The 24630-nt window shown below is 53.2% G+C and overlaps 9 protein-coding genes across 9 annotated transcripts; 5 read left to right on the forward strand and 4 right to left on the reverse strand.

The window, feature by feature from the left end:
- Positions 1–10: 10 nt before the first annotated feature.
- MRS44_017967 (uncharacterized protein) lies at positions 11–1189 on the forward strand (the record flags this gene model as incomplete). Its single annotated transcript, XM_065615852.1, has 1 exon — positions 11–1189. One exon carries the CDS (start codon positions 11–13, stop codon positions 1187–1189), a length of 1179 nt encoding a protein of 392 aa, XP_065471924.1.
- Positions 1190–1563: 374 nt separating this feature from the next.
- MRS44_017968 (uncharacterized protein) lies at positions 1564–3311 on the reverse strand (the record flags this gene model as incomplete). Its single annotated transcript, XM_065615853.1, has 6 exons — positions 1564–1631; positions 1896–2260; positions 2316–2418; positions 2466–2760; positions 2818–3023; positions 3077–3311. The coding sequence occupies 6 exons, from the start codon at positions 3309–3311 to the stop codon at positions 1564–1566; spliced, it is 1272 nt and encodes a 423-aa protein (XP_065471925.1).
- A 701-nt stretch (positions 3312–4012) lies between these two features.
- Positions 4013–5432, forward strand: MRS44_017969 (uncharacterized protein; the record flags this gene model as incomplete). Its single annotated transcript, XM_065615854.1, has 3 exons — positions 4013–4855; positions 4920–5219; positions 5295–5432. The coding sequence occupies 3 exons, from the start codon at positions 4013–4015 to the stop codon at positions 5430–5432; spliced, it is 1281 nt and encodes a 426-aa protein (XP_065471926.1).
- A 527-nt stretch (positions 5433–5959) lies between these two features.
- Positions 5960–6382, reverse strand: MRS44_017970 (uncharacterized protein; the record flags this gene model as incomplete). The annotated part of the gene is made up of 1 exon (XM_065615855.1): positions 5960–6382. The coding sequence occupies one exon, from the start codon at positions 6380–6382 to the stop codon at positions 5960–5962; it is 423 nt and encodes a 140-aa protein (XP_065471927.1).
- Positions 6383–7016: 634 nt separating this feature from the next.
- MRS44_017971 (uncharacterized protein) lies at positions 7017–8075 on the forward strand (the record flags this gene model as incomplete). The annotated part of the gene is made up of 1 exon (XM_065615856.1): positions 7017–8075. One exon carries the CDS (start codon positions 7017–7019, stop codon positions 8073–8075), a length of 1059 nt encoding a protein of 352 aa, XP_065471928.1.
- Positions 8076–8250: 175 nt separating this feature from the next.
- Positions 8251–11877, reverse strand: MRS44_017972 (uncharacterized protein; the record flags this gene model as incomplete). The annotated part of the gene is made up of 6 exons (XM_065615857.1): positions 8251–9125; positions 9179–9583; positions 9642–9915; positions 9981–10397; positions 10827–10977; positions 11108–11877. The coding sequence occupies 6 exons, from the start codon at positions 11875–11877 to the stop codon at positions 8251–8253; spliced, it is 2892 nt and encodes a 963-aa protein (XP_065471929.1).
- A 1267-nt stretch (positions 11878–13144) lies between these two features.
- Positions 13145–14908, reverse strand: MRS44_017973 (uncharacterized protein; the record flags this gene model as incomplete). Its single annotated transcript, XM_065615858.1, has 1 exon — positions 13145–14908. One exon carries the CDS (start codon positions 14906–14908, stop codon positions 13145–13147), a length of 1764 nt encoding a protein of 587 aa, XP_065471930.1.
- A 3287-nt stretch (positions 14909–18195) lies between these two features.
- MRS44_017974 (uncharacterized protein) lies at positions 18196–20619 on the forward strand (the record flags this gene model as incomplete). Its single annotated transcript, XM_065615859.1, has 1 exon — positions 18196–20619. One exon carries the CDS (start codon positions 18196–18198, stop codon positions 20617–20619), a length of 2424 nt encoding a protein of 807 aa, XP_065471931.1.
- Positions 20620–21618: 999 nt separating this feature from the next.
- MRS44_017975 (uncharacterized protein) lies at positions 21619–24353 on the forward strand (the record flags this gene model as incomplete). The annotated part of the gene is made up of 2 exons (XM_065615860.1): positions 21619–21997; positions 22225–24353. The coding sequence occupies 2 exons, from the start codon at positions 21619–21621 to the stop codon at positions 24351–24353; spliced, it is 2508 nt and encodes an 835-aa protein (XP_065471932.1).
- Positions 24354–24630: the final 277 nt, after the last annotated feature.

Genomic DNA, 24630 nt, shown 5'->3' on the forward strand with positions numbered 1-24630 from the left:
TGATACCCAAATGCCTTTGAACGTCAATGACGCCGACGTCAGCCCTGGTATGACCCAACTCCCTGGATCCCGTAAAGGGTTCACCGACATGACCTTTTGCCTCGTTGGCTTCGAACTCGCGAACACTTTCCGGCGCATCCAACACGGACCTCCCGGTTCCATAAATTCTAAACCCTCTTTCGAAGCGTTAGACAGCGACGACAAGGAGCGATGGATCAACGAGTGCCACCGAAGGATGGAGGAGACATATCTCGCCAACGCAGATCTAACCGTGCCGCCCATTTGGGCCGCAGCTACCCTCACACGTCTTGTCATGTCAAAGATGTGGTTGATGGCGTATCATCCCTTCCAGAGACTTGGCGACCACCCAAAGCTATCTCAGCGCATCAAGGACAAGCTTTTCCTCGTCTCCGTCGAATCTATCGAATACGCAAATCAACTTGACAACGACGCCCGCACCCGAAAATGGAGCTGGCTCTTTGGAACGTATTTCCAGTGGCATTCGGTTGCTTTCTTGCTCTCAGAGCTATGCAGCAGCACCCAAGGCGAGCTTGTCGAGCGTGCCTGGCGGGCCATGGAAGTACTGGTGCAGACGCGAATTGGCGATGCACAAACAGACCCCCGCCGCGCACTTTTGTGGCAGCCGTTGAAGAGGCTGATGTTGAAAGCCAAGATGGCAAGAGAGCAGGCCTCCTTGGCAGAACAACGCCTACTTGTACCTGGGGATGCTAGATCCGTGGCAAGTTACCCCGCGATTGATATGCTGTTAGGTTGGGCGAGCATTGGCCGCGCTGCTTCTGAGCAGTATGCAGTACCGACACACGATCCATCGACCCAAGTTGTCTTCCCAAGCCCATCTCAAGCAACTCTAAACGTCGGAACTTATGGAGTTGAGCAGGAGGTGGATATGCTGTCGAACATGGGCTTCGACTGGTCTATGACAGACATTGATACTGGTCCGTTGATACCCGGGCAACCACCAATGCAACCACACATGCTGTTTGCCGACCCACAAATCCAGCAGCTTGGGTTTCAGATCTCGACGCAGGTAATGCTAGAGGGTACAAGTTACCAGCACAACCTGGGCCATGCGGACGAAAAGCCCAATTCGGAAACCTGCAATGATATAACATCGGCGGACGGGGCGCAATACGCTGGCTCTATCACCGAAATGGGGGCTTGGTATTGAGACTCGTTGGATTTGCTATGCTGGCGTTCCGGCACTAGCCCGGGCTTTGGGCGGCATATCTTGCATTGGTGGATGGCGTGATTCTGTTAGCTGACATTGACTCACGTATTGGTGCAGCCTCTTCCCGTTGGTGAATCTTCCCGGGTTCGTTGTAGAAGGGTGCTTCCTGGGAAGAGCATCCAATGTATCGATGCAGAAGCTGGTGGATTGAACCTTTCAACCGTCAACGAGGTTGCTGAACAGTGAGGACCACCATAATCTACTGTCAACCACCATCAAATGCAGCAGAGAGTGCCTTGCTTTTCGCAGCTAGATTGCCACCAGTTTGTCTACCACATACGGCGAGCACATTGGTCGCCAGCCACTTTATAGGTTTAGTCTTCTTCCTTGTAACGATCAAGCTTCATGGGTTGGGTTAATAGGACCACCTCGGCATTGTTCTCTGGACTCGGTCCGTCAATAGAAACGTATTTACAACCTTTCCAATTGAAGCAAACATTGCACCTGCCCATCTCCTCTTTTGTCCCCATGTTACAGAATGGTATCACGCAGAATAGTACCGTTAGGCGAAGTCCGCAAAAGGGGAGATCTCCCTGCCGACTCCACAAGGTAAAGCTTTTGTGCTCCGCTGGGCAGATTGCGACTCAAATCCTGGCCATTCTTACTCCCCCGAGAGTAATCCTGCAGAGTACAAAAAGAACCGTACCCACAGCGCAGCTAACACCAGCAAACATTGTGGTGTACCGAAACGAACCATTATCCAGAGATATGAGCTGGCCTCCAATTGGGGAGCCAGTCAACGCTGCGAGTGACGCAAATGCGAAGACAGTGCCTGTGAAGGTCCCGATTTCCTTGACTGGTGCTATGTGCGCACAGAGCACTGGAGTCAGGCCGATGCCCGCACCGGAACCGATGCCGAAAAGCGCAGCGAAGAGAATAATGGCTGCATTTCCCGTCGCAAGCAGCCACAGTACCAGAACAAGAATAGTTGTGAAAAAGCTCATTCCTACCATCACGTTGAAAGGGCCAACTTTATCAGCGACGGCGTTGGGAATGGTCCGTCCGATTACGCTGGTTCATAATTAGCAAAAACCACCCTGTCATAGTGACAAGGCTGGGGACTGACCTTCCAGCATTGAGAATCGGCACCAGGTAGTTGGCCAGTCGCGGGGACATGCCGTGCTCCTGTGCGGCGACGACGATGAAAGTAAAAGGTATGAACATTCCCCCTATTCCGTCAGGTTTCCCACCAATAGTTCCAAGTGGACACACTCACAAAAGTAGAAGAAAACGGCTGAGGTCAAGAGCAAAAATACAGGCTCCTTAAGAGGTCTAAGGAAAGCCATGGGGCTGAATGGGCGCTTCGTGGGCTTGATGCGAGACCTCACTGTGAAGTTTGCGAAGGTGAGCAGCGCCAATATGGCAAAGGCGCAGACACGCATCGCCCAGGCGAATCCGAGTTGTGGGATGAGATGAATGACGATGATAGGGAATGTGATTCCGCCTAGCGATGATCCGGCAGCCACAATGCCGAGGGCGATACCGCGCTTCTGTGAGAACCAGGTTGATACCTACAAGGCGCAATCAATCAGTACTGTGGACAACGTCTTCTGGAATCCTCAACTTACGGAAGATATTGCCGGGTAGAAAACCATCGAAGCCCCAATGGCAGAGCAGACAGCCTGACTGAGTAGAATCTGATAGTAGGTTTTTGAAATGCTCGCCATCATCAAGCCGAGGACGTGGAGAATTGCACCAGCAGATAAGAGATGGCGGGGTCCGTAGTCATCAAAAAGCTTGCCTACAAAGGGACCTCCGCATAAAATAAAAAAGACTGCGGGTCACGTTTAGCAAGTGGGATGTGGGAAATTAATGGAGAATACTCACCTTGCAGAGCAGGGATCCAGCTGACTTCCGATTCTGTGTAAGCCCGGAGCTGGTGTGCCAGGTAATAATCCTGAAAGACCCCTATGCAATTAACCCAGCCGAAGGAGACGAAGAGACAGGCCGAAGAGCCAGCAACTGTTAGCCACGCCTGGACGCCTCCGTCAGGGAAACCCTCAGTGGTAGTCATGGCGTTGTCCTTGGCCTCAGGGCTCCTTTCAGCGTCGAAGTTAGTCATCCCAGTGAAACTTGGAGAACAGTACCAGGTTTAGGTGCGAAAAGTGCCTTTCCAAGGCGATATTCCAGTAAATCAACTCAAAAAAAATATTAAAAAAAAAATAAAAAATGAATCAGCCTTGTCAGAGGTGTTGCACCTAACTTATGGCGTGGAACTGTCGGTCGTTTTGAGATCGGGGCTGGCCATGATCAGAAGGCAACGCAGCTCTCGTAGATCATCAAAAGAGGTAGCATGCATGTCTGATCATACATGGCACCGAGCCCGATCCGCCGAACAAGTAAGAGTGGAGGGAGACGTCCAGGCAGCCTTACAAGAACTCACCGGAGTCGACACGGGGCCGACGAGTATCCTTACCCTTGTTCGTTCTGCCATGCTTCGGGAGAGGGGGCGGAAAGTGGGGGCCGGGGCTGGTTTCGGGGTCTCGGCCTCGGCTTACACAGATTGAGGTGGAGACACTAGCGCTCTGGTGGGGAGATAAACTTCCGCTATACAACTTACACCGAGCCCGAGCTCCGGTGCTAGTCGAGGCCCTTGCGGACACTGCCACTATTCGCTTGACCGGTCGCTCCAGGGCGCTGATGTTTCGGCTGAGGTGGAAAGCTATGCGCTTGAAAAGTGTCCTGATGGCGCAAGCCGACATTTCTTTCGTACACGCCTTTTCCCATTTCTTTGCCAGCAGAATGCTTCCGAGCCGACACATCATGGCACCCGATTCCGTTCGTATTTTCACCAACTTTACATCCATGATATTCGAATCCAGTGCCAAGATAGTCTCTCAACAAGTGCACGCCGTATATCATCGGTACACCTATCAAGCCTCACCAGACGCCCGCAATGTAGTGGTGCTCGGCGGCTCTTTCGCCGGTCTACAGCTTGCGAAGCGGCTTTCTCAGTCGTTGCCCTCCGGCTTCCGTGTAGTGCTCGTGGAAAAGCACTCTCATTTCAACTTTACGTTCAACTTTCCTCGCTATTCCGTTGTGGGTGAGGAGAGGAAGGCGTTCATACCGTACACCAATGCTTTCGGGCGGGCTCCCGAGGGGAGTTGGGTATTACTCAGGGACACGGTATCCGGTGTTGCTGACGGAGTGGTTCTGCTAGAGTCCGGGCAGAAGCTGTCATTCGCCTACTTGGCCATTGCCACCGGTTCCCAACAACCGCTGCCAGCAAGGATGGTCTCATCCGACAGAGACGAGGCTTGCACAGATCTAAGGGTCCTCAGGGCGAAGATCAAGCAAGCAGAAAGGATAGCCATCGTGGGAGGCGGGCCTGTTGGAGTGCAGCTATCGACTGACATCAAAAGTGTATTTCCACACAAGGACGTCCTGCTAGTACATTCGAGGGAGAGGCTATTAACTAACTTTGGGGAGAGGTTGAGTAATTATGTGGAGTCAAAGATGGAAAAGATGGGCATCCAGGTCGTCCTGAGAGAGAGGCCTCAGATATTGCCAACGATGGCCAAAGGGGCTGAAGTGGGCCATGGCGGCATCCAAGAAAGCGGCGTGCTGCAATTCCAGGGCGGTAAGCAAGCCGAGTTCGACCTGATCGTGAGAATCTACTTCCATTCCAACCTGACGACGAATTCCTTGCTAACCATGCCTCTGCGAACAGATTCCCTGTACAGGCGCAACCCCGAATATAGGATTCCTCACCTCATTCATCCCCTCTGGCTTCTCAAGCACGACAGGCCGAGTCCTCGTCCGACCCACTCTCCAACTCGATGACGACGCTCATTCCCACATCTTCGCCCTTGGCGACGTCGCTGAGAGCAATGGACCCAAGATAGGCAGAACAGCCATGGCACAAGCTGATCTTGTGTGCGAGAATATTGTGGCTATGATTGAAGGGACCATGCTGCGCGACTACGAGCCCAAGGTTATTGATGGCATGCTGAAGTTAAGTTTAGGCCTTGTGAGTCCTCAGAGTGCCCCTTCCTTTAGTCCTGCGTGCCGCTTATGGGATTGAACTGACGTCGCAAATCATTAGGAGGATAATGTTACGTATGTTGCAGATGGAAAGGGCGGAGATATCATGGTGCCAGGTAAGACCAAGAATCTGGATTTAGAGGTCAACCAGGCATGGTGGTATCTCAATGGGAACATGAAGGCCGAAATCCATGACTAGAATATTCAAGTAGCCAGGTTCGGTTCGGATATTTTTAAGATTTAGAAGGACGAGTTACGATGACAAAGAGTTGCATTCGTCTTCTACATCAAACCAATCGATTCCCCTTGCGTGTCGAGGAATAAACCAATACGCTCCGCGGTCCCTTCCCCCAAACGTAGTCCTACTTGTGCCAGAACGGCGGTCAAGCGACGTTATCCTAGACTGTCTTTCTCCGGGGATCCCTCGGACGAGAAAATTTGTTTCTTGCACTCGTCCACATACTGGCACATTGGACCCTTCGTGTCTGGCTAGCTCACAGCGGGCTAGGCGAGGTACATCGCAGCTGCGGCCGTGACACTCGACCTCTCGGCCTCCACAAGAGCCATAGAAATAATATTCACGGTCAGTATTTGGAGCATCTATGTTGAAGAAATCAGTTTAATGATTGCATTTATGAGAGTTGATTGCTGTAATGGCGAGGTGATGTCATTAAGACGTTGGGTGATGTGGCCGAGATGATGTCTCCGATTACACCTGCAGTAGGGTTACAAACTGCCGAGGAAGTAGAGGCTTCGCATCGTGAATAAGAAGGTTGGGAAGCCCATGCTGGCCCAATTGATCAAAGTCCACTCCCGTACACTCAGCAATCTTTGGGAACCCATGCCCCAAGCGGTAACACCGATGTGGCCCAGGTCACCCCACCACAACGCCGATAAGTATGTCGATATAACAGCAGGATCGCTTGCTGAGTTCATGATGCTCAGGCCCAAGATGGCGACCAGGAGGAAGAGATTGCCCAGCTGATACGTAATGATCTTCTCGGATGGCAGCAAAGTGTGCGAGATTGGCGTTGGCGTCTGGGTAAGGGCGAGGTAGTGAGGGGTGAAAGAGGCAACGGCGAAACCAAGGATTTGTAAAGTCGGTTCCAGCACGCCGAAGACGTAATAAGGTATCGTGGATTGTGCCATGATGGAAGCGGAGACAGAGCCAGAGGAGGGTATCGGGGAGGGGATGGGAGGTACGAGCATCCGACAGGTGCCACGACCGTACGTTGATTTCGATGAGGGATTCGGGGCAACAGCGCGAAGGAGGAGAAAGGCTGAGATCGAGGAGGAGAGCATAAGAATCTCCACACAACGCCTTGGGTTATATAAGAATGTATGGGGCTCTGCACTGACAAATAACTTGTGGCCCGGCTCTCGGTCCTCGGGAACTCCAACCAAGCGGAACGACTGTTGTGAGCGGCCGCGGAGGCGTCGCTCAACGATTGCCTCCGGGGTGGGTCTGCCGTAAGTGGCAACCCCACCTCACTCTCGGCCTCTCGGGGTGCTCGGTCAAGCACTCCCTTTGCCTCAATAATAGGGCAGGGTAGGATCCCGTCTTCTTCGTCCGTGTTCAGGCTGGCCGGTCGGGTTGGAGTGGATCGTCAGAGATGTATAAATCCCACCTCGATATCCAGCATTTCGTATTGACCTGCCAGCACTTCGAGCTTGCAAGCAACGTCCTCACACTTTTTTCCTGCCTCATTGCCAAGTCTGCTTTGCTTACTACTAGAGGTATTGCTTGATCGACTCACGGCCACTTGTTCATCTGCTTCCTACTATGCCTACCTTAGCACTTGCCGGTGGCACTTCGCCCAGCCTCGGTCGGGCAATTGTCGCCGCCGTGTTTGCGCAAACTTCATGGAACGTCCTCATTCTTTCGCGTTCAACGCGTCCGCCCATTTGGCTCCGCGCAATCGATCAAGATGCTAAGCGTCACAAGATTGCGGCGGTCGACTACGCTTCCGTCGACTCCTTGGCCACAGCCCTTAAAGGCCAGGGGGTCCATACCCTTATCTCCGTCACCTCGGCTGTCGACGGTACGCAAGCACAGGCTCAGATCAATCTCCTCCAGGCGGCGGTGAGTGCTGGGTGCAAGCGCTTCGCCCCATCTCAATGGGGCTTCGGGCCTACGGGCTGGGCCGAAGTTGAATCACTCCAGTGGGCGAATCAAGGTGTTCGAGAGGAATGCACCAAGCACCAAGATCAGATCGAGATCGCCTACTTCAACCAGGGTTCGTTCATGAACTACATTGGTCATGGCATATTCGCAACTCCGGAGCCTGAGGATACTGCCGACGAAGCCCTAGCCAAGTACCGAGCCGGCGAGGGCTATAAGCTGGGCGAGGACGCGGCATGTGAGGGGCTCCATCGACAAGGCCCGTTGGCGGACCAGTCTGGGGCTTACCTCGTTGGATTGGAGAACGGCATCGCGGAACTTCCAGTCAAGGATGATGGACAGTGGCCGCGTATCACCTTCACATCCATGAGGGACGTGGGCAAGTTTGTTGCCGCGGCCCTTGACCTACCGAAATGGGAGGAGGAGCTGAGTATGGCCGGGGACACCTTGACTATGGGCGAACTGCTGGCTTCCGCAGAAGCTGTGACGGGGAAGAAGTTCAAGGTTACTCAGCTCAAACGGCAGGATCTCCTCGAGAGGCTGGCAAATACCAGCTACGACGACTTCATGGCACGTTTGTGGATCGAGTTCAATCTGGCTTATATCCGAGATAGGGACGATGAGGTTGTTCTGCGCCCTACGCTGAACCGACTGTGTCCAACTGTGAAGCCCGTTTCTGTCCGTGAGTATATGGAGAAACACTGGCAGGAAGCTTCGTAATATTGGATGTTCTTAGCCTGCTGCTACAAGGGGGCGCATATCGCTCTGGGAACCTGAAGTATTCTCGATAATCATACTGGTTTGATGAACACTCTCCTACGCTTTTCATGCCCGATAAACCTAGACCATTCGATTGTCTGTCCTATTTTCTGCCAATACTCCTCTGGCTCTAGTCTCAGTGCCATTGCTCTTGAATGCCAGGCTTGACACGGCTCTCGTTGGCCAGCAGCTTATCAATGGCTGGGTGACAATCCAAGGGCCTGGGATGATTCACACACAACCCTTCGCCCCGCAGACGCGATTCCTCCATAAATTTCTTTTCCCTTGTCATCCTAGCCTTGATCAATAATCGCCTTATGAGCTGCCAAAGCAGTACTTGCTGCTGAGGACCATTCCCCTCACCCTGAAACCTGCCACGCACCAACCCCTCGATGGCGTTCCAGGCGCGGTCGACGAGGTCACCGCTCGAGTGTCTACTTAGCTCAGAAAGTAGGAGTATTATTGAGTGCCACTGGAGGTCTTTTCCAAAATACCACCGCCACTGACCAGCTCGGGGATCGTTATCAAGGCGGTTTCCTTCCTCGATCGCTTCCAACGAAGCCTCAAAGAGCTTTCCAACGATGTCCGCGGGGAGCTCTGTTATTTCGTGAGGTATTGTCGCAGGAGTGTAAACCACTAGCCACATCTTGGACATGACGAGGCGAGCATAGGTGAAGGCGACCCATGCAAACGGCTGACTGACATCCAGGTTGGCTAGGTATGTCTGCTCGATCCTCTGGTGACTTTGAATGACCCAACCTTTTCTCTCCTCTCCAGTCGATTGGTAATGTAGGTCCTTGGGGGATTGGCTGCTGGGGTCTTCCAAGCTCAACAAGACGCGTCGGAGAGTGTTTGTCAGCTCAAATGCAATCAAGCTGATGGTCATTTCCGTAAGCCCTCTCCGAGACTTTGGAAGCTCATCCATCTTTTCAGAAAGATCTGCGTCATCCACATTTAGCGGCATCTGAGTGTCGAACCGCGTCTCCGCGATGAGAGGGGCACGCCCATTATCTTCCCTGTGATGTCTCCTCGTCAGTTGTCTGGTTTTCAAGGCATCCACAGACCATTGTTGAGTACCGCGCACGGTAGCATCAACTGACCAAGGGAAGGAAGGGAGACTTGCGATATTCGCGCCTCAAGCTCAAGTAGCTGCCACCACGACCTTCTTCTCATCTCAACGGAGAACGGGGAGAGGTGGCTCCAATGAACGCCATCTCTATGGAGACCGAACGACTGCGCTGCCCTCGAGGCGAGCCCCATCATCGTCCACATGGCTCTAGCGTCTGCTTCGCTTCTTAGCGCAGCCAGATACAGGATATGTGCTTGCATTGTTGCAAGGTTGGTGGTCTCGATGAACCCAGCACGTGCTGAGGCTTGTTCGTAGCCGAGGCGGTAGTAGGCGGATAGAGCGTCGCGGGACTCGCCGAACGCAAACATGCATTCGTCGGCTGTCAGGGAGCGGATGGCAACTGCGGACGTCAGCCTATGTCCCGCTTGGCTGGAGCTTGAATTGGTGAGCAAGCTGACTATAGGATATGGCGAAGATGAGGGCCTCAGCCTCTCTTGAGACAGGCTGTAGATTGCTAGCAGCTGTCATGACAAGTTCCATCGACGGAACATGTAGGACCTTCATGATCGGATCGACTCTCACCTTGAAATAACACCACAAGTGTGCTACTTGCTCATGGCGAACATTGAGCTGTTGAGATTCACACATATGCAAATGGAAACCTAAACCACCGCCCGTTGGAGGCTGAGCTTGTCTGCTATCCAGGTCAAGGGCAATGTTTAGGCCGCCGACCTAAAGAAACAACATCTCTATCAATGCCATCTCATTGGCTCGTCGGTATGATGGCTACCACTCACCTCGTGCTGCAGGACGTCCAATAAACACGTGTTGACATAGTGGCCTCCTCTAGACCTGGAAAAAAGCTGCTCCAAATTGATCTTGATGGTTGGCTGAAGGCTGTGGTTCGAAATGACAGCTGAAGGGGTCAGTGATCCAGCGTCACACCCAAGCGTCTCACCAGTAACGCTCCTGTTCCCTGGTGTATCGTTGAGATGCGATACTTTGCGCCATTTGCGGACCAACTCAGTCTCGTCGTCCCCAGGCGAATATTCGCTAGAAACATCAGGGATCTTGCTTCCGCCTGGTTCGTGGAAAGACTGGACAATTTCCTCGATTGCTGCGATGCGCTCGACGTACCGGCGCTTCGGATCCGGGCGCGTTAGAGACTTGGCAGAAGATCGACCTGAGCTTGGCGTGATACATTCGGTATTGGCCTTGATGCAATTGTTACAAGGCATGCGTTTGTCACCTGCCGCCAGCGTTTCGTTAGTAGTTGCTCGCCCAGCGTGGTTGTCGCACGAGAGGACATGCTGGAGAAGGTGATGACATTACACTTGATTTTCCTTCTTCTGCAGGCGATGCATGTCCAGTGGCCACTTCGAGTGTCCGGGGACAGCAGGGCGGCGTTTCGTTGTGCATCCGCCATCAGAGAAGTTCGGGATGGTGGAGGAGAAAGATGGATCTTGGATTGATTTCGGCAAACGGAAGGAATGTATTCCGGCCGAGCCGATATTGGGGCGGGTCCCGCGCGTCCCGCTGGCTGGTCCGAAGAGTTGACCGGAATGAATGAATGAACGAAATTTATTCCACCCGGGAGGACTAACCTCATAGGGCCAAGTACGCTAAGCTATTTACAGTTTTACGCCATCCTGCTCGCGTCTCCCAGAAGCCCCACACTCTTCCTCATCCGCTGGTTGGTCTCGCCTCTGTGTGACAGGCCTGCTTGAAGGCCAATTTCTCCAAGTGTTCAGCATCCTATCTTCAGCAGCTGAAGCGTGGTCTGCCAGCTTGAGGCTGTTGGTGTTAGTATCGCTAGGTTTGGCCGCTAAACGCTATTGGTTAGTAAGCCATCCAGCCTGGTTTGCATCAAGCCTCTTCGTGTCCATGGCGAACCTATGTATGTATGTATGTATCCATGGCGAACCTAATCGCCGCCTGCACCGCCTGTAGGTTGGGTGCCCATTTTGGGCCATCTGATGCTGCCTTTCCTCCCAAAAAGAACGAGAGGTTTCCCACCATTGTTTGTCCGACTCGTTGCATGCCTTCTCGCTGCGCGTCCCATTTCGTACACCGGAATAGAAAATGTTCCATCGTTTCTGCTGCTTGTCCACAGCCGCACATGTCCGATTCCGCTGCTCCAATCTTGTGCAGGTAGCTGTTGATCCTTGCCGTTCCCGTGCGCAGCTGGGAGAGCATGTCTGATTCGCGTCTTTTCAATCCATCATACAGGGAGCGTGTGTGTGTGCCTGGTAACGCTCTGTCGATACGCCTCGAATAGTTCTTGACCCTGTCGGGCAGAGTCTTCTGCCGCTGCTGCTGTGCGACCGCCAGTCTTATCCGTGTGGAGCGAGCTTGGTATGCTGGTTTCTCTGGTTTGTGTCTTCCTCGTGCGGCTCTTCGCGCTTCCGCCTTTGCCTCGCTGCCCATGGGGAAGTCTTTGGCTCCGGATGGTACCCACAGCATCTTGACGATATTGCCACTCTTCTGGAGTCGTTCGGCGTGCCTGTGAATCTCATGGACGGTACATTGTCCCGATTGCTGTTGCGGCCGCGCGATCACCTGCAGTGCTGATCGGCTGCTCGTCATAATGGTCAACTGTCGATGTTGAAGTCCGTCCGGCATGCATCTCAGCGCCATTGCGATAGCTTCCAGCTCTGCTGTGTACACGTTCTGATCGTCTCTCAAGCCAATCATAATCGAGTACCTGGCCGCCACTTAGCCCGGTCTGTTGCCCGGGGTATCACGAACGATGCCGCCCATGCCTACTCTTCCTGCCTTCTCAGAAGCACTGGTTGCCACCAAGATGCCCTCCATCCTGCTGGCAGTTTCTGTCGCCATATCTCGGTCGAGGTCGTACCCGATGGGCAGGCGGCTGTGCCACGGCGGTAGTGTATATGTGTTGAAATGAGAAGATGCTAATTGCTTGATTCATCTCTCAAAGTGAAGTAGGGGAACCACTATTTATGTACAGGCACGATTTCTTGTAGAATGTTCCTCCTTCTTCCACACCTTGCCACCGACTTGGTCGCCTCACACTTGTGATCTCCAACACTCCCACTCGAGCAAGGCGGTGGGTTCTTAGACTATCTAAGATCTCAGCAGTCTCATTAAAACCTTAAAACACCTTCGTGGGTGAAAGAGGAAAGAGTACTGTTGGACCCGTCAAGGCTCGACACAGTCCTGGGCGCGTGGGGAATATTGTCTTAGATATGACAAGGCTCCCACTGCAGCCCACCTCCGTATCGTCCTCAATGAGCGCTATATGCGCTTCTAATACATTATACTTCCCGGCTTCGGTCCACTGAATACAGCCCCCGAGCCTTCGAGTCGTCTTTTGCCGGATCCATTACGCCGTGTTAGCAGCGCGCCAGGCCGTGTTAGCAGCCTCGGGTCCTTGGTGCTCGTTGGCAATCACTGCGGCTGCTGGCAGTACCAAGGTTCCACGGTCCGGTTCGGGACTTGCAACCCATGCAGCTTTCCTTCCCGGCTTCGGTCCACTCTGTGCAGCCCCCGAGCCTTCGAGTTCGTCATTTGCCGGATCCATTACGCCGTGTTAGCAGCGCACCAGGCCGTGTTAGCAGCCTCGGGTCCTTGGTGCTCGTTGGCAATCACTGCGGCTGCTGGCAGTACCAAGGTCCATGGTCCAGTTCGGGACTTGCAACCCAAGCAGCTTTCCTTCCCGGCTTCGGTCCACTGTGTACAGTCCCCAAAGCCTTCGAGTCGTCTTTTGCCAGATGTCTGGGTCTTGGTCTGGTCGGGAATTGCAACCATGCGGCCGGGCCATTTATTGGCCTTCTAGCGGTGGTTGGAGTGAGTCGGACGAGCTGCCGTTGTATGTGATAATCGGGTAGTAGACTCCCACTGGATCCTCGCGGAGTGAGCTAGGGGTAACAATGTGTTGAATATGTTCCAGAAATCGCACAGCCTCGTAGCGTGGATCCCCTTTCTGGCCCGAATAGCTTTACTCGTCCGATCCGACAACTCCCAGAGCCTTCCGGAACAACTGGAACCGGTCCTTGGGAAGTGCTTTTGTAAGTCCATCAGCCACTTGTTTGTCGGTTGGGATATAGTTCATCTCAACTTCTCCGCTGGCCGTCTTTTCTCGCACAAAGTGTTCCTGAATCGCAATGTGCTTTGTGCGGGAGTGGTATTGGGGGTTCTTAGCCATTGCTATTGCCCCTTGGTTGTCTCCGTAGATAATTGTGGCAGCGATTTGGTCTGTGGCGTTTAGACCTCCCAGTAGTTCTTTTAGCAGGGTTCGCAACCAGATGGCTTCCTTGGTTGCTTGTGTCTGCCCCATGTATTCAGCTTCGCAGGTAGACAGCGCCACTGATTGTTGTCGCTTTGCGGCCCAGCTTATCGCACCGCTGCCAACATTGAAGATATATCCCGCAGTGGACCTTCGAGTCTCAGTGTCTCCGGCCCAGTCCGAGTCCGTGTAGCCGGTCAACGGGCGCAGATCTCCTCGGAACTCGAGCTTGAAGTCGCAGGTTCCTCGTAGGTACCTCATTATGCGCTTTACTGCGGCTTCGTGGGCCTTAGTGGGCTTTGCGAGATGGCGGCTGCATAGGGAGACGCCGAATGCAATGTCTGGTCTGGTCCCTAGCATTGCATACATCAGACATCCGATCGCTTTAGCGTACCAGCGCTTGCGATCTGGGTGAGCTTCGTCATCGTCAGGAGCGGGTTCTAGCTTCGCTGTTGCCACTGGGGTCGCAGTCGGTTTGGAGTCCCATAGTCCGAATTCCTTGAGGACTTTCTCGATGTACCCTTTTTGCGAGAGGCTCAGTCTTCGCTGTCTGCGGTTCCGAGTGATGGACATCCCTAGGTAGAAGTGGCAAGGCCCCAGGTCTGTCATGCTGAACCGCCGGTTGAGGCTTTGTTTTATCATCTCGATGTTCCCTTTTGATGGTCCTGCGATGAGCAGGTCATCAACGTAAACGGCAATGTAGGTTTGGCTCTTAACGAAGACACCCATGTCGGAGACGAGAGGCTGGAATCCCTGATCTTGGAGGAAAGAAGAGAGAGTCTGGTACCATATTCTAGGTGATTGCTTCAGCCCGTATAAGGCTTTTCGCAGTTTCCAGACTCTTCCGGTTCCGTCATCGAAGCCCTCTGGTTGCCCAACGTAGATTTCCTCGTCGATTTTCCCATAGAGAAAGGCAGCTTTGACATCCATTTGTTCGAGCTCGAGGTCAAGCGCTGCGGCTATAGCAAAAATTGCCTTATAAGTCATAGGCTTGACGACTGAGGCAAACGTCTCGTTGTAGTCGATTCCTTCTTGTTGCTCGAAGCCTCGGACCACATAGCGTGCTTTGAACCGCAGGATTTCTCCATTAGCTCCCCTTTTGAGTTTGAACACCCACTTGCCCCTCAGTGCCTTTCGGTCTGGTGGCAGATTTGCCAAGGTGTAGACTCCGTTCTCCTTAATGGAGTCTATCTCGGCAGTCATTCCCTTGAACCAGTTCTCCCACTGAAGAGAATCTCGGGCTTCTTTTATCGTTCGGGGCTCCGCCTCGTCTTCCACGGAAGCCGCAAGATTAACGTGGGCGCACATGAGGTTAGTGAGAGTATTGGTTCCTAGGAGCAGGTACCTCGAAGGAAGTTTTGCTTTGGTTGATCTCTGTGAGACTCGGAGCTCTTCGTCCTGGTCTGTCACCCCGGTCGAGTCATGGCGAGGCTCGGATGTTCGTACATGAATAGTGTCTGTTTCATTCTCCGACATAATCTCCTCAGCCTGTGGGTTGGTATCGTGTGGTGGCAGAGCTGCCTTTTTGCGTGGAAGTTCTAGGGTTATGGTTGGGGTTAGTATTTACTATCTAAGCTATTTTGCCCAGAGGGTTTCTTCTAGCTAAAGATATAGCTTATAAGGTAAAGAGAGGAGATTTTTCTAGAAAATAGAGGTAAAAGAGATATAAAAGTAAAAAGATATAGCTAGAAAGAGAGAGATATAAGTAAGAGAGAGATATAGCTAAGAAAGAAGGGATATAACTAAGAGAAAGAGAAATAAAGCTAAGAAAAGAGAAATATAACTAAAGAGAGAAATATAGCTAGAGAAGAGATATAAGAGATATAAGAGATAAGAGATAAGAGATAAGAGATAAGAGATAATAAAAGGCAAAATAGCCTTAAGAAGCCCTAGAAGTATTCCAGATCGACCTAGCTAGGTTACTAGGGGTATCTCGGGCTATAGAAGCCGCAGAGGTAGCCCTGGTCCTCATAAGGGCAAGGCTTATAGAGGAGTCTAGCTGGTTAGCCGCGAGGGGGCCAATAAGGTCCTGGAGCTTCTGGTAGGTTTTAGCTGTCTCTAGGTCCATAAGGCCACCTGCTGAGAAGATAAGAGGCTGAAAAAAGGCCCCAGAGACCTATATTTTCTGCGTTTTTCTTCTGCAGCCTCTCTTAAGGTGCTATAAGGGTCTTCCTTGGCAGAATCCTTTGAAATAGCTACGATTTGGATATCATAGTAATAGCGGCTATTTCCTAGGGTAACTGCGAAGTCGGCCCTTAGGTTGCCTTCCGGGTGGGTTAGGGGCTCTTTCTTGACCTCTAGGGTAGGCTGGCTGCTTAGGGCTTTGAAAAAAGCCCTAGTTATAGCGTCATGCCTTGCAATCCACCTTCTATTAGTGTGACGAGTGGGTATTTCCCAAGGGATAAACCGGTCGTGCTAGGTTTATGTTGGCAGGGGATCAGGTAGCGTACTCTGAGGCAGAGGGTGTAGTCACGTCTGGTAATATGCTCAAGGGTATTGAGTGTAACCAAGTTGTATTGATAGCTGGGGTAGCTACTACATAAGAGGGTGTGACGAGTATGTCCTATATACTTGGGGTGCTCACCGGGGTAGAACCCGTGGTGCTCACTTGCTCACTGTCCTTATACTGTTGCGGGTGAGCGCGACGTATAAGTGCTCACTTGCCTTGTAGTGGGTCCTGCTCACTCTTGCAGCGTCTTTGTCACGTGGGTGGTTTTCTGCCTTGCCAGACCGCCTGGTCTGGTACTGGGCCGTGACAATTAGCGCCCTTGCAGGTATCCTGATGGCCTAGGGTAGCTATAGCTCCACAAGAGCTACAGGGTAGGCTAATTGGCTTGATTGGGTAGAAAAGCCGGCTTCGGAGGGCTTCAGTGATCTCAGAGTCTGTAAAAGATAGGGCTTTTTGGGTAGGCAAGACTCCAAGCCACTTACGGCCGAGATAGCTAGCATTTTCTAGCCTAGCGTGCCTATAGCTAGCGGGAAGGTCCTCTAAGAAGCCTGCTAGCCTAGCCTTATTTGCTTCCTTTAGCACCTGTTGGGCTGTTTTGGCAGGCCTAGGGCTTAGGCCGTTGCTAGGGCTAGAAGGAGCTAGGGGCCTCTGGGAGGGGTCTAGGGTAGGCTGTGGGGCTAGGGGCCTCCGGATGAGGTCTAGGGTAGGCTGCGAGGCCTCCCTACTGCTACATACCAAAATCAACTTTAGTAGAGTTGATTTATTTTGCCCCACTTCACAGGGGGTAGAGTTGATTTATGCCGGGGGGTAGAGTTGAATTTCAGAAAATCACTCTACAGGTCAACAGGGGGGTAGAGTTGATATTTACCAGGGGTAGAGTTCATTTAAGCAAGGGGTAGAGTTGAATTTATGATTGGCCATAATCCTTGCCATCCAATTGAGGCGCGTCATACGCGAGGAACGCTGGTACGCGTCGCCTGGGGCTCGTCGTGATTAGCATTTAAGGGGAGGAACCGCAATCCGAAAGAAGTTGGAATTTTTAACTGTGGCACTTCAACTTTTCGATCACCACTGCGCCACGACGATGAGTTTTATCATAGAACGAGGCTCATCTAGTGCCATCTACCCGTTCGTTCTACTTCTTGAATACAAACTTCTTGTGTGCCAGTTGTGCCAGTTTGGGTGTGTTGCAGATGAAGTTGCCACGCACTTGCGAACACGACATCACGACATAGACCCGGAAAGTCGGCGCAAGCTGGTGGAAACCATACAAAAATTGCCCTATGTGTTACGAAATCAGTCTCAGCTGGATCAGCTGCAGTATCCACCACCGACAATCGAGCCCATTGCTTGTCTCGGCGCACCGAAGCCGGATGGACTAAAGTGTCGAGCATGCGGCCTCATCCTACGTCAGGTTCAGAAAATTCAAGCTCATTGTGCCAAAGCCCATCAATGGGTCAATCCAAGGTGCAGAGGACGACCATCAAAGGGATGCCCAATACCTCCCACTGAACTGCCGTGGATCGAAAACATCACATGCCAACGCTTTTTCCCTTCCAGGGCGGGCAGCAGATGGTTTGAAGTCAGTCAAAATACCAGTCGGCAGAGAAAGAAGAAGAAGAAGTCGCAAGCGAAGGCAGCTTCCTCAAAGCCGCAGGCGGCGATTCAAAGTCTTCCCCCAGAAGCGTCCGTCCACCTGAGACAGATATTGGAACGAGAAGAGGGATACCGGGACGCCATGAATCAGCCACGTATAACCAGCAAGGATTCAGGCAGTGAAACTTTCGCAGCTACAAGTCTCTGGTTGGAGAGAACTCAATGGCCCTCTACGTACCAAAACGCTCGGCGAGACATATTACGGGCGTTGACCAGACTACCAAACCGGCAATCCCTGACGACAGATTATATTTTGGGTCAAGGGACCCTTGAAGACGACGCAGACTTTACAAGCCCACACGAGGACGAACAGAAGATATCGTGTATTATGGGAGCATTGGACTCGGTCATAGATCGTTGCGAGGATACGGTTCGCCACACCAGCCGTACCCTTCTCTGCTGGCTGCTCAGCTCACGACTTCAAAGCCCCCGGGAAATACCCTTCGGTCTCGTGGCAGAGAGGAATACCGAGCTCAGATACAGGCAGATTGAGAAAAAACTCTTGGCCTTCACTTTTCGGACGTACCGAATGCCAAGCAATGCTCGACAAGAAATTGCAGACATCAGGCTGAATTCGAAACTCTCCGGCCAACTAGAGCAGATCTGGAACCATAGAGTCTGGGACCTATTTGACACGTCGAAGGGGCTCTGACCTAGGATGGAAAGTCAGAGTTGCTATGGTGGCATTGGAGAAACACTTGATGATGCTCCTATCAGCGACGATCGATCAAACAGGGACGCATGCGATGTGTTGCAGGATGGAGAAGGGATACACGGTGATAGACAAGATGAAGAGGAGGATGACGGGGATGATGATGATGACGACGTGGAGGACTGGGAGCTCGAAGACGACGAGGATGACTACGATGATGATGATCCTGGATATGATAGCGACCTTATCGGAACCAACAAAGAGCCCAACTCAGAACCGCTTATCAGAGTGGAGGGCAAGTCTGCCAAGCCAGCATTCGACGAGTTCCATGAGCTTCTATTCCAACTATGTCTCACGCTATGCACCGAGACATTCATCGATGGACAACCGGGCTCTACGTTGTTGGTATACTTCAGTGGGGTTCTTGGATTCTCTGGAGACTGTCGCAAGTTCCTACTCGCCCGGCAGTACTGCCCCCAACTGTCAGCAATCATCCATATCCAGCGCATATTGCTTCTGGAGCGTGCGTTACCGCTACGTCCATATCCCATTGTCGGCATTCCGCAGCGGCCGCGGACGGAGCAGCTCGAGACCTTGAATAAAATTCGAGAAAAGTACATGGTTTTAGGCTCGCAATCCCCAGTCGCAGAGCTGGTGAGCCTTCGAGACTTTGGCCGCAATGCTGCCCGCACCGAGCCACCATCGACCCTCTTCCACTGGAGCAGTGACGGCGAAACAGTCTCTGACGGAACTCTCAAGCTGACAATGAGGGAATTTCGTAAACTCCCAGAATACTTCATCTCACGGGCGGAAGCACTATGTGATAGTCTTATGTTCGGTATGAAACCCGATGTCGACCTCTCAAAGATCAAAGACGACATGGCTAGTTCAGAAAGCGGCTACTGCTTCGTAGAGCACCCGGGGAATGGCCTTAAATCAGCATACCTAGATCTACTCGTCCAAGCTTACACTTCGAGCAAGAATGGACTTGCTAGGGGCGGCACCTGGAAGTGGCATGCCGTCGTATCATACTTGAAACGAGTGGCCGAGATGGAGGAGCAGCTCGCCGGTGGTCTTCACACCGCATGCGGTCAGACTCCGCGAGTGCGCGAACTCTTCAGTCTTGAATGTGAGAATGGTCCAAGCACGACTTGTGGGATATACGTCTGGGCATGTTATATGGTATACGTCATCCGCCATCACAAAGTGAAGCGGCTGACGAATCGCGAGTTCTATGTGGTCCGCTTTCTGCCGGTCAGGCTGGGCCGTGTTTTATACTTGTATCTTGTTTACATCCGAAAGCTGGCCAATTTGCTGCGACGGGAGCAGGTCGGGTATATCGAAAGCCACCAGGAACGCACACAAACGCGACTGCTCTTTCACAGTAACGGAAAAGCATGGCCCACTTCTCGCCTCACAGGTATTCTTACCAAGGCCACTTTGGAAGTTTGGAAGCAGGCGGTCCATGTTCGTCTGTATCGCCAACTAGCAGTAGCAGTCACCGAGAAGCACGTCCGTGAAGTATACACCCCATTCAACAGATACGATGACTATAGCAGCGATGCTGATGTCAACGTCGTATTTGCTTGGCAAAGTGGACATCGCCCACTACAGCGTGGGACCACATACGGACTTGATGGGGCGTACCCTTTCCGGCTTCAACCACCGCTGCTGCGTGCTTACGAGTGGGCCTCGACCCGTTGGCACGAATTCATTCGTCAAGCAAGCAAGAAGCTATCTTTGTCACCTCAACACGCGCTTACCACCCTTGAATCGCTCACCACATGCCACAAGCGAACAATCACCGATGCTTCACTGGACTCTGTGTCTGCCATAGACCAAATTTATCCAACCAAGCGACCAAGAGGATGGGAAATTGTCGGATCACTAGTAGAGCGGAGTTCAGGATCTATGCCGGCACTGGAACTAGAAGACGAGGGTGGTGAAGTCTTATTTCCGCCAGATGACAAATCCTCCCATGCTACTCCACGACTTCTTGAAAGAGAAAATCCCGCATGGATAGACCGCGTTCTCTGCGTTCTTGATGAGCACCAGATCCTCATTTGTCTCCTCTGCAAGTTTGCAATCGGGCCGGGCAAGAGCATTGTCCAGCACTTCCGCAAAATGCACCGATTCAAAGGCGACGAGCTTCAGCGAGTAATCTCTTTCTGCAGTGGCAGATCTTTCCAAGATCCGACTACGGTGCCGCTGCCAAATCACCAAAGCAAGCCCATCCCTGAGCTACCAATATTGAGAGGGCACAGCTGCGAGAGTTGCGAGTATTTGACTATGAACCGTAAAAATATCCTTAGCCACTGTAGTCAACTTAAGCATGGAGCTCAACAGGCTGGTGAAAGAGGATGGAAGGATGTTACTATTCAAACATTTGCAAAGGGTAAATATGCGCGCTATTGGATTGTGGAAGAGTAGAGGAATTTATATGTTTGGATGGAATATGAAGAGGGTAAAATTGCCATCGGCCTTTTTCATAGTAAATTTATATTTATCTTATATTCTCATTATATATAGCAGGGGCCCCTGATGATTAGATGACTGGCTGAACTTGTGCGGCATGGTTCAGGGGTTTTAGCTCGGGGTTAACTTGAGGTTTCAGTTGGTGAAGAGAAAAAGGGGATATCATGACCATCATTAATTATATCTATTTAAATTTAAATTTAATTCGGCATATATATATGGTATGGGTAGTATGCATTTAAAAAGGGGTGGTGTTGACATTGCTTTGCAGAACCTCCACCACCACTATCATTAATATTATCATTAATCACCATCCACCTCCTGGCAATGGCAGTGGCAAAGGCAAAGGCAAGGGTAAAGGCAAAGGTAAAGGCAATGTCAACGGTGGGAGAAAACAAGGACCAAGAGGGGGGATATTAACACGCAGCGCCGGGTGAGGTTCGATACGCAACATGAGGTATGCATATGCCTGACGCGTAGAGCGGCGGTGCCTCCAGGGAGGGACCGCATCAGCGGGATTATCAGCCACTTCCGCAAGCAGCACCAGCTCAAAGGAGGAGAGCTGGCCCGGGTGACCGCATACTGCTCGGGATTGCCGCTACGGGATCCACACAAGATCCAGCTGCCAGCCGACGGCAGCGCACCGATCGAGGATCTCGCCGTGCTAGCGGGCTGCAGGTGCACCATATGCGGGTACCTGACGATCAACCGAAAGAACATACTCGCCCATCCGAGGAAATCGGACCACGCGGACATCGGGGGCGACTGGGAGACGGTGGAGCTCCAGACCTTCTCACAGGGACGCTTCGCGAGGTACTGGGTCATCAAGAGGCCGATGCCGCGGGACGCTGCGGTTGAAAGGGATGCAAGCCGGTGCTCGGACGAATCAGAGCCGGGCTCGGATGCCGGTGGGTATTATTACGGGGACGAGGCCGATGGGGGGATTGGGACGGGATGCTGACCCAGTATGGCCGTGTACTTAAGAAAGAGGAAGACGAGAGGCGACGGACCGCGCAGAAGCCCGGCGGTATCGACCACGACTCGACATGGATTAACAAGACGGGCTGGGCCAAGCACTTCCAGGGGCGAGATCTCAAGAGGATCTACCAGCTCGGACTAGGGCCCAAGTCCAAGGCCGTGCGGAGAGGCATGCGAGACGGCGCCGAACGCGAGGAGCAGGAGACGCTGGCGCGGCTTATCGAGAGCTTCGATCGAGAGATGTCGAGGTGCGTCGGTCGGCTGGAACGGGTGCCGAACGAGACGCTTCGCTGGCTGAACAGCATCAACCCGGAGACTCCGGTAGGGCAGCCGTTCAAGCTGAAGGAGCATGAGAGTTCCAACGAGAAATATTGGGCGTACGGGGGGCGGTATCTATGCCACTGCTGGCGGGTGTGGAAGCTTGGGCGGGACAAGGCACAGACCGAGGTCGGGATACGCTTCACGGACGAGCAGTGGGGCCGTTTATGTGCCGTTGTGGAGGCTCTCGATAATAATAAGGTTGGCGGGGGGTACCGGGGCCGTCGGGACCCACCATGGGACGGAGCGGATGCGGGTCCACAGTCAACGACGACCGGCGCGGGCGCCGCGACGACAGCGGCAACGACCCCAACGGCGACAGGGAATCGGCCAGCAATGAAGGTGGCGAGAACGACGACGACGACGACGACGACGACGACGAGGATGAAGAAGAAGCGAGGCAGCAGCAGGAGGAGGAGAGGAGGAGGGCGGTGCTCGACCGAAGGGTCTTCCAATTCTTCATCAGCTCGATCAAGCACAAGGTAGCATACGACGTTCATCGCAACCCGCTCGTACACTTCACGGCGGTGCTAGGCATTGGCGATGAGAGAACAGGGCACTCGTACAAGCGACCAGCCGGCTATACGGGGCAGCTGGCAGGACTTGTCTGGTGCGTACGTATGCTGATGCTGGAGCACATCTTCGAGGAGGAGCCCGAGGAGCCGGAGGAAATGCGGTTCGAGGTCGTTGAGAAATTCCAGGAGGAACATCGAGAGTGGCTCGTCGACGGATCTTACTCACCATTCAGCACCATGATCGGGTTGATGGCGTACGGCAAGGGCCACCGGAAGAAGGACGGCGGCATGCCGAGCGTGATGTGGGAAGAGAACGGCGAGGCTCTGCGATACTTGGGGCAGCGGCTGACGATCGACGAGTTCCGGAAGGCGGCCCAGGTGGCGGTCAGGGAGGCCGAAAAGCTGCTGGACCGGCTGACGTACGGCCAATGGGCGAAGGTGAAAGCGACGATCGAACTGGGGCGGATCGTCGACAGCTTGACGTTCGAGGGTGCCGGGCGGTCGTTTGCGACGAACGGCAGGAACCAGTGGCTCCGGCCGGGCCACCGCAGAGTCGCCGAGCTGGGGAAGGCCAAGCTCTGGCGGCAGGGCCGGGGCTGGAGACGCAGAGCCGTGCAGCAGTTTCTCTCAACCTTCCGGCTCTTCGCAATGGCGATGGTCGTCGTCACACACATCTGGTGGGGGATGCCCGGGCGAGGCCCGGAGATCTTGACGATGCGGCACTATGACTCACAGCAGCTCATCCGCAACGCGTTCATCTTCGACGGACAGATGATGCTCATCACCGACCGGGACAAGAGCCGGGCAATCCGCGGCATCGGCAGGAAGGTGGCACGGTTCCTCCCCGAGCTGCCGACGAAGATGATGGTCGCGTACATCGCGTGGCTCATCCCCACGGCGAGGATGCTGCAGGAGCAAGCGGGCATCCAGGGGCCCGGACCGTCTCTCGAAGGCTTTCTCTGGGCAGATGCGAGGAAAGGCCGATGGGACACCGAGCTACTCACCCAGCGGCTGAGGCTTCTGACTGCCGAGCATACGGGTCTTACCATGGGTGTTTCGGAGTATCGACACGTCGGGATCGAGATGGGCAGGAAGGTCCGAGGATTGGCGGTGAGGCAGGTGGAAGTGGGCATCGGCGACGAGGCCGACGGCGAGGAGAACAACATGACGGCTGAGGTGGACCCGGTCACCGGAGAAACACGGGGCAAGCGACGGTTTGAGTACGTCTTTGACTTGCAATCAACGCACGGCAGCGTGCTGGCGCAGCGCTATGCGGTAAACATCCAGTTCCCAGACCAGCTGCAGCCGCAGATGGTGGCCACTTATCGAGAGATCAGCCGGTTGTGGCACTGGTTTCTCGCGAGCCCGATAGGGAATGATGATGATGATGATCATCATCATCAGGGCTGCTCCGACATTTTGGGGGCGACTGCAGGCAAGGGTGCTGCCAAGCGGAAGGCCGTTGAGATCGAGGCGGCGGGCATGGGAGAGGAAAGCAAAAAAAGGAGGAAGGTCGGGACAGCCGAAGCAGGGACGGCAACGGTAGGAGGAGGAGGAGGAGGAGGAGGAGGAGGAGGAGGAGGAGGAGGGGCAGTGGTCGGAGGACCAGGCGCTCCGCTTCAGCAAGGACTACAACGGCTTCTAGGAGAGGGCGCGAGTTGGAAGTCTGACGAGCAGCACGAATGCATGGTGAGAATCATGGACATGAGGAGGGGTGAAGTGCTGATCTGCGTGCTTCCAACCGGTGGTGGCAAAAGCATCTTCTTCATGCTCCCCGCGGTTGCGGAAGAGACTGGCACCAGCATCGTGGTGGTCCCGTTCGTGGCGCTGATGGACGACATCTTGGATCGGGCCCGCGAAGATTTTGGTATCGACTAACCCAGCTGCATGGCGAATACAGGTCTGATTCCAATGGCAATCCCATAGTAAAAAAAACCGCGCTAGTGAAATCGTCGACCTGATACGATTGCCCCCAACGGAAACAGGTCGACATTTTTAAAAGTAGATAAAAATGGATTTCAAGTACATGCATCAATTCATTACGTTAAGGGCATATCGCATTTCAATTATCAGCATCAGAGATCCAGTATTGCGGCGTTGCGGCGAGGTTAAACTTAACCCAAGTATTGACCCGAGTGCAGCAAGATTCCATTTT

The sequence above is a fragment of the Fusarium solani genome, assembly GCF_023522795.1.
Source record: "Fusarium solani strain SB1 chromosome Unknown bctg00000014, whole genome shotgun sequence".
NCBI lineage: Eukaryota > Fungi > Ascomycota > Sordariomycetes > Hypocreales > Nectriaceae > Fusarium > Fusarium solani.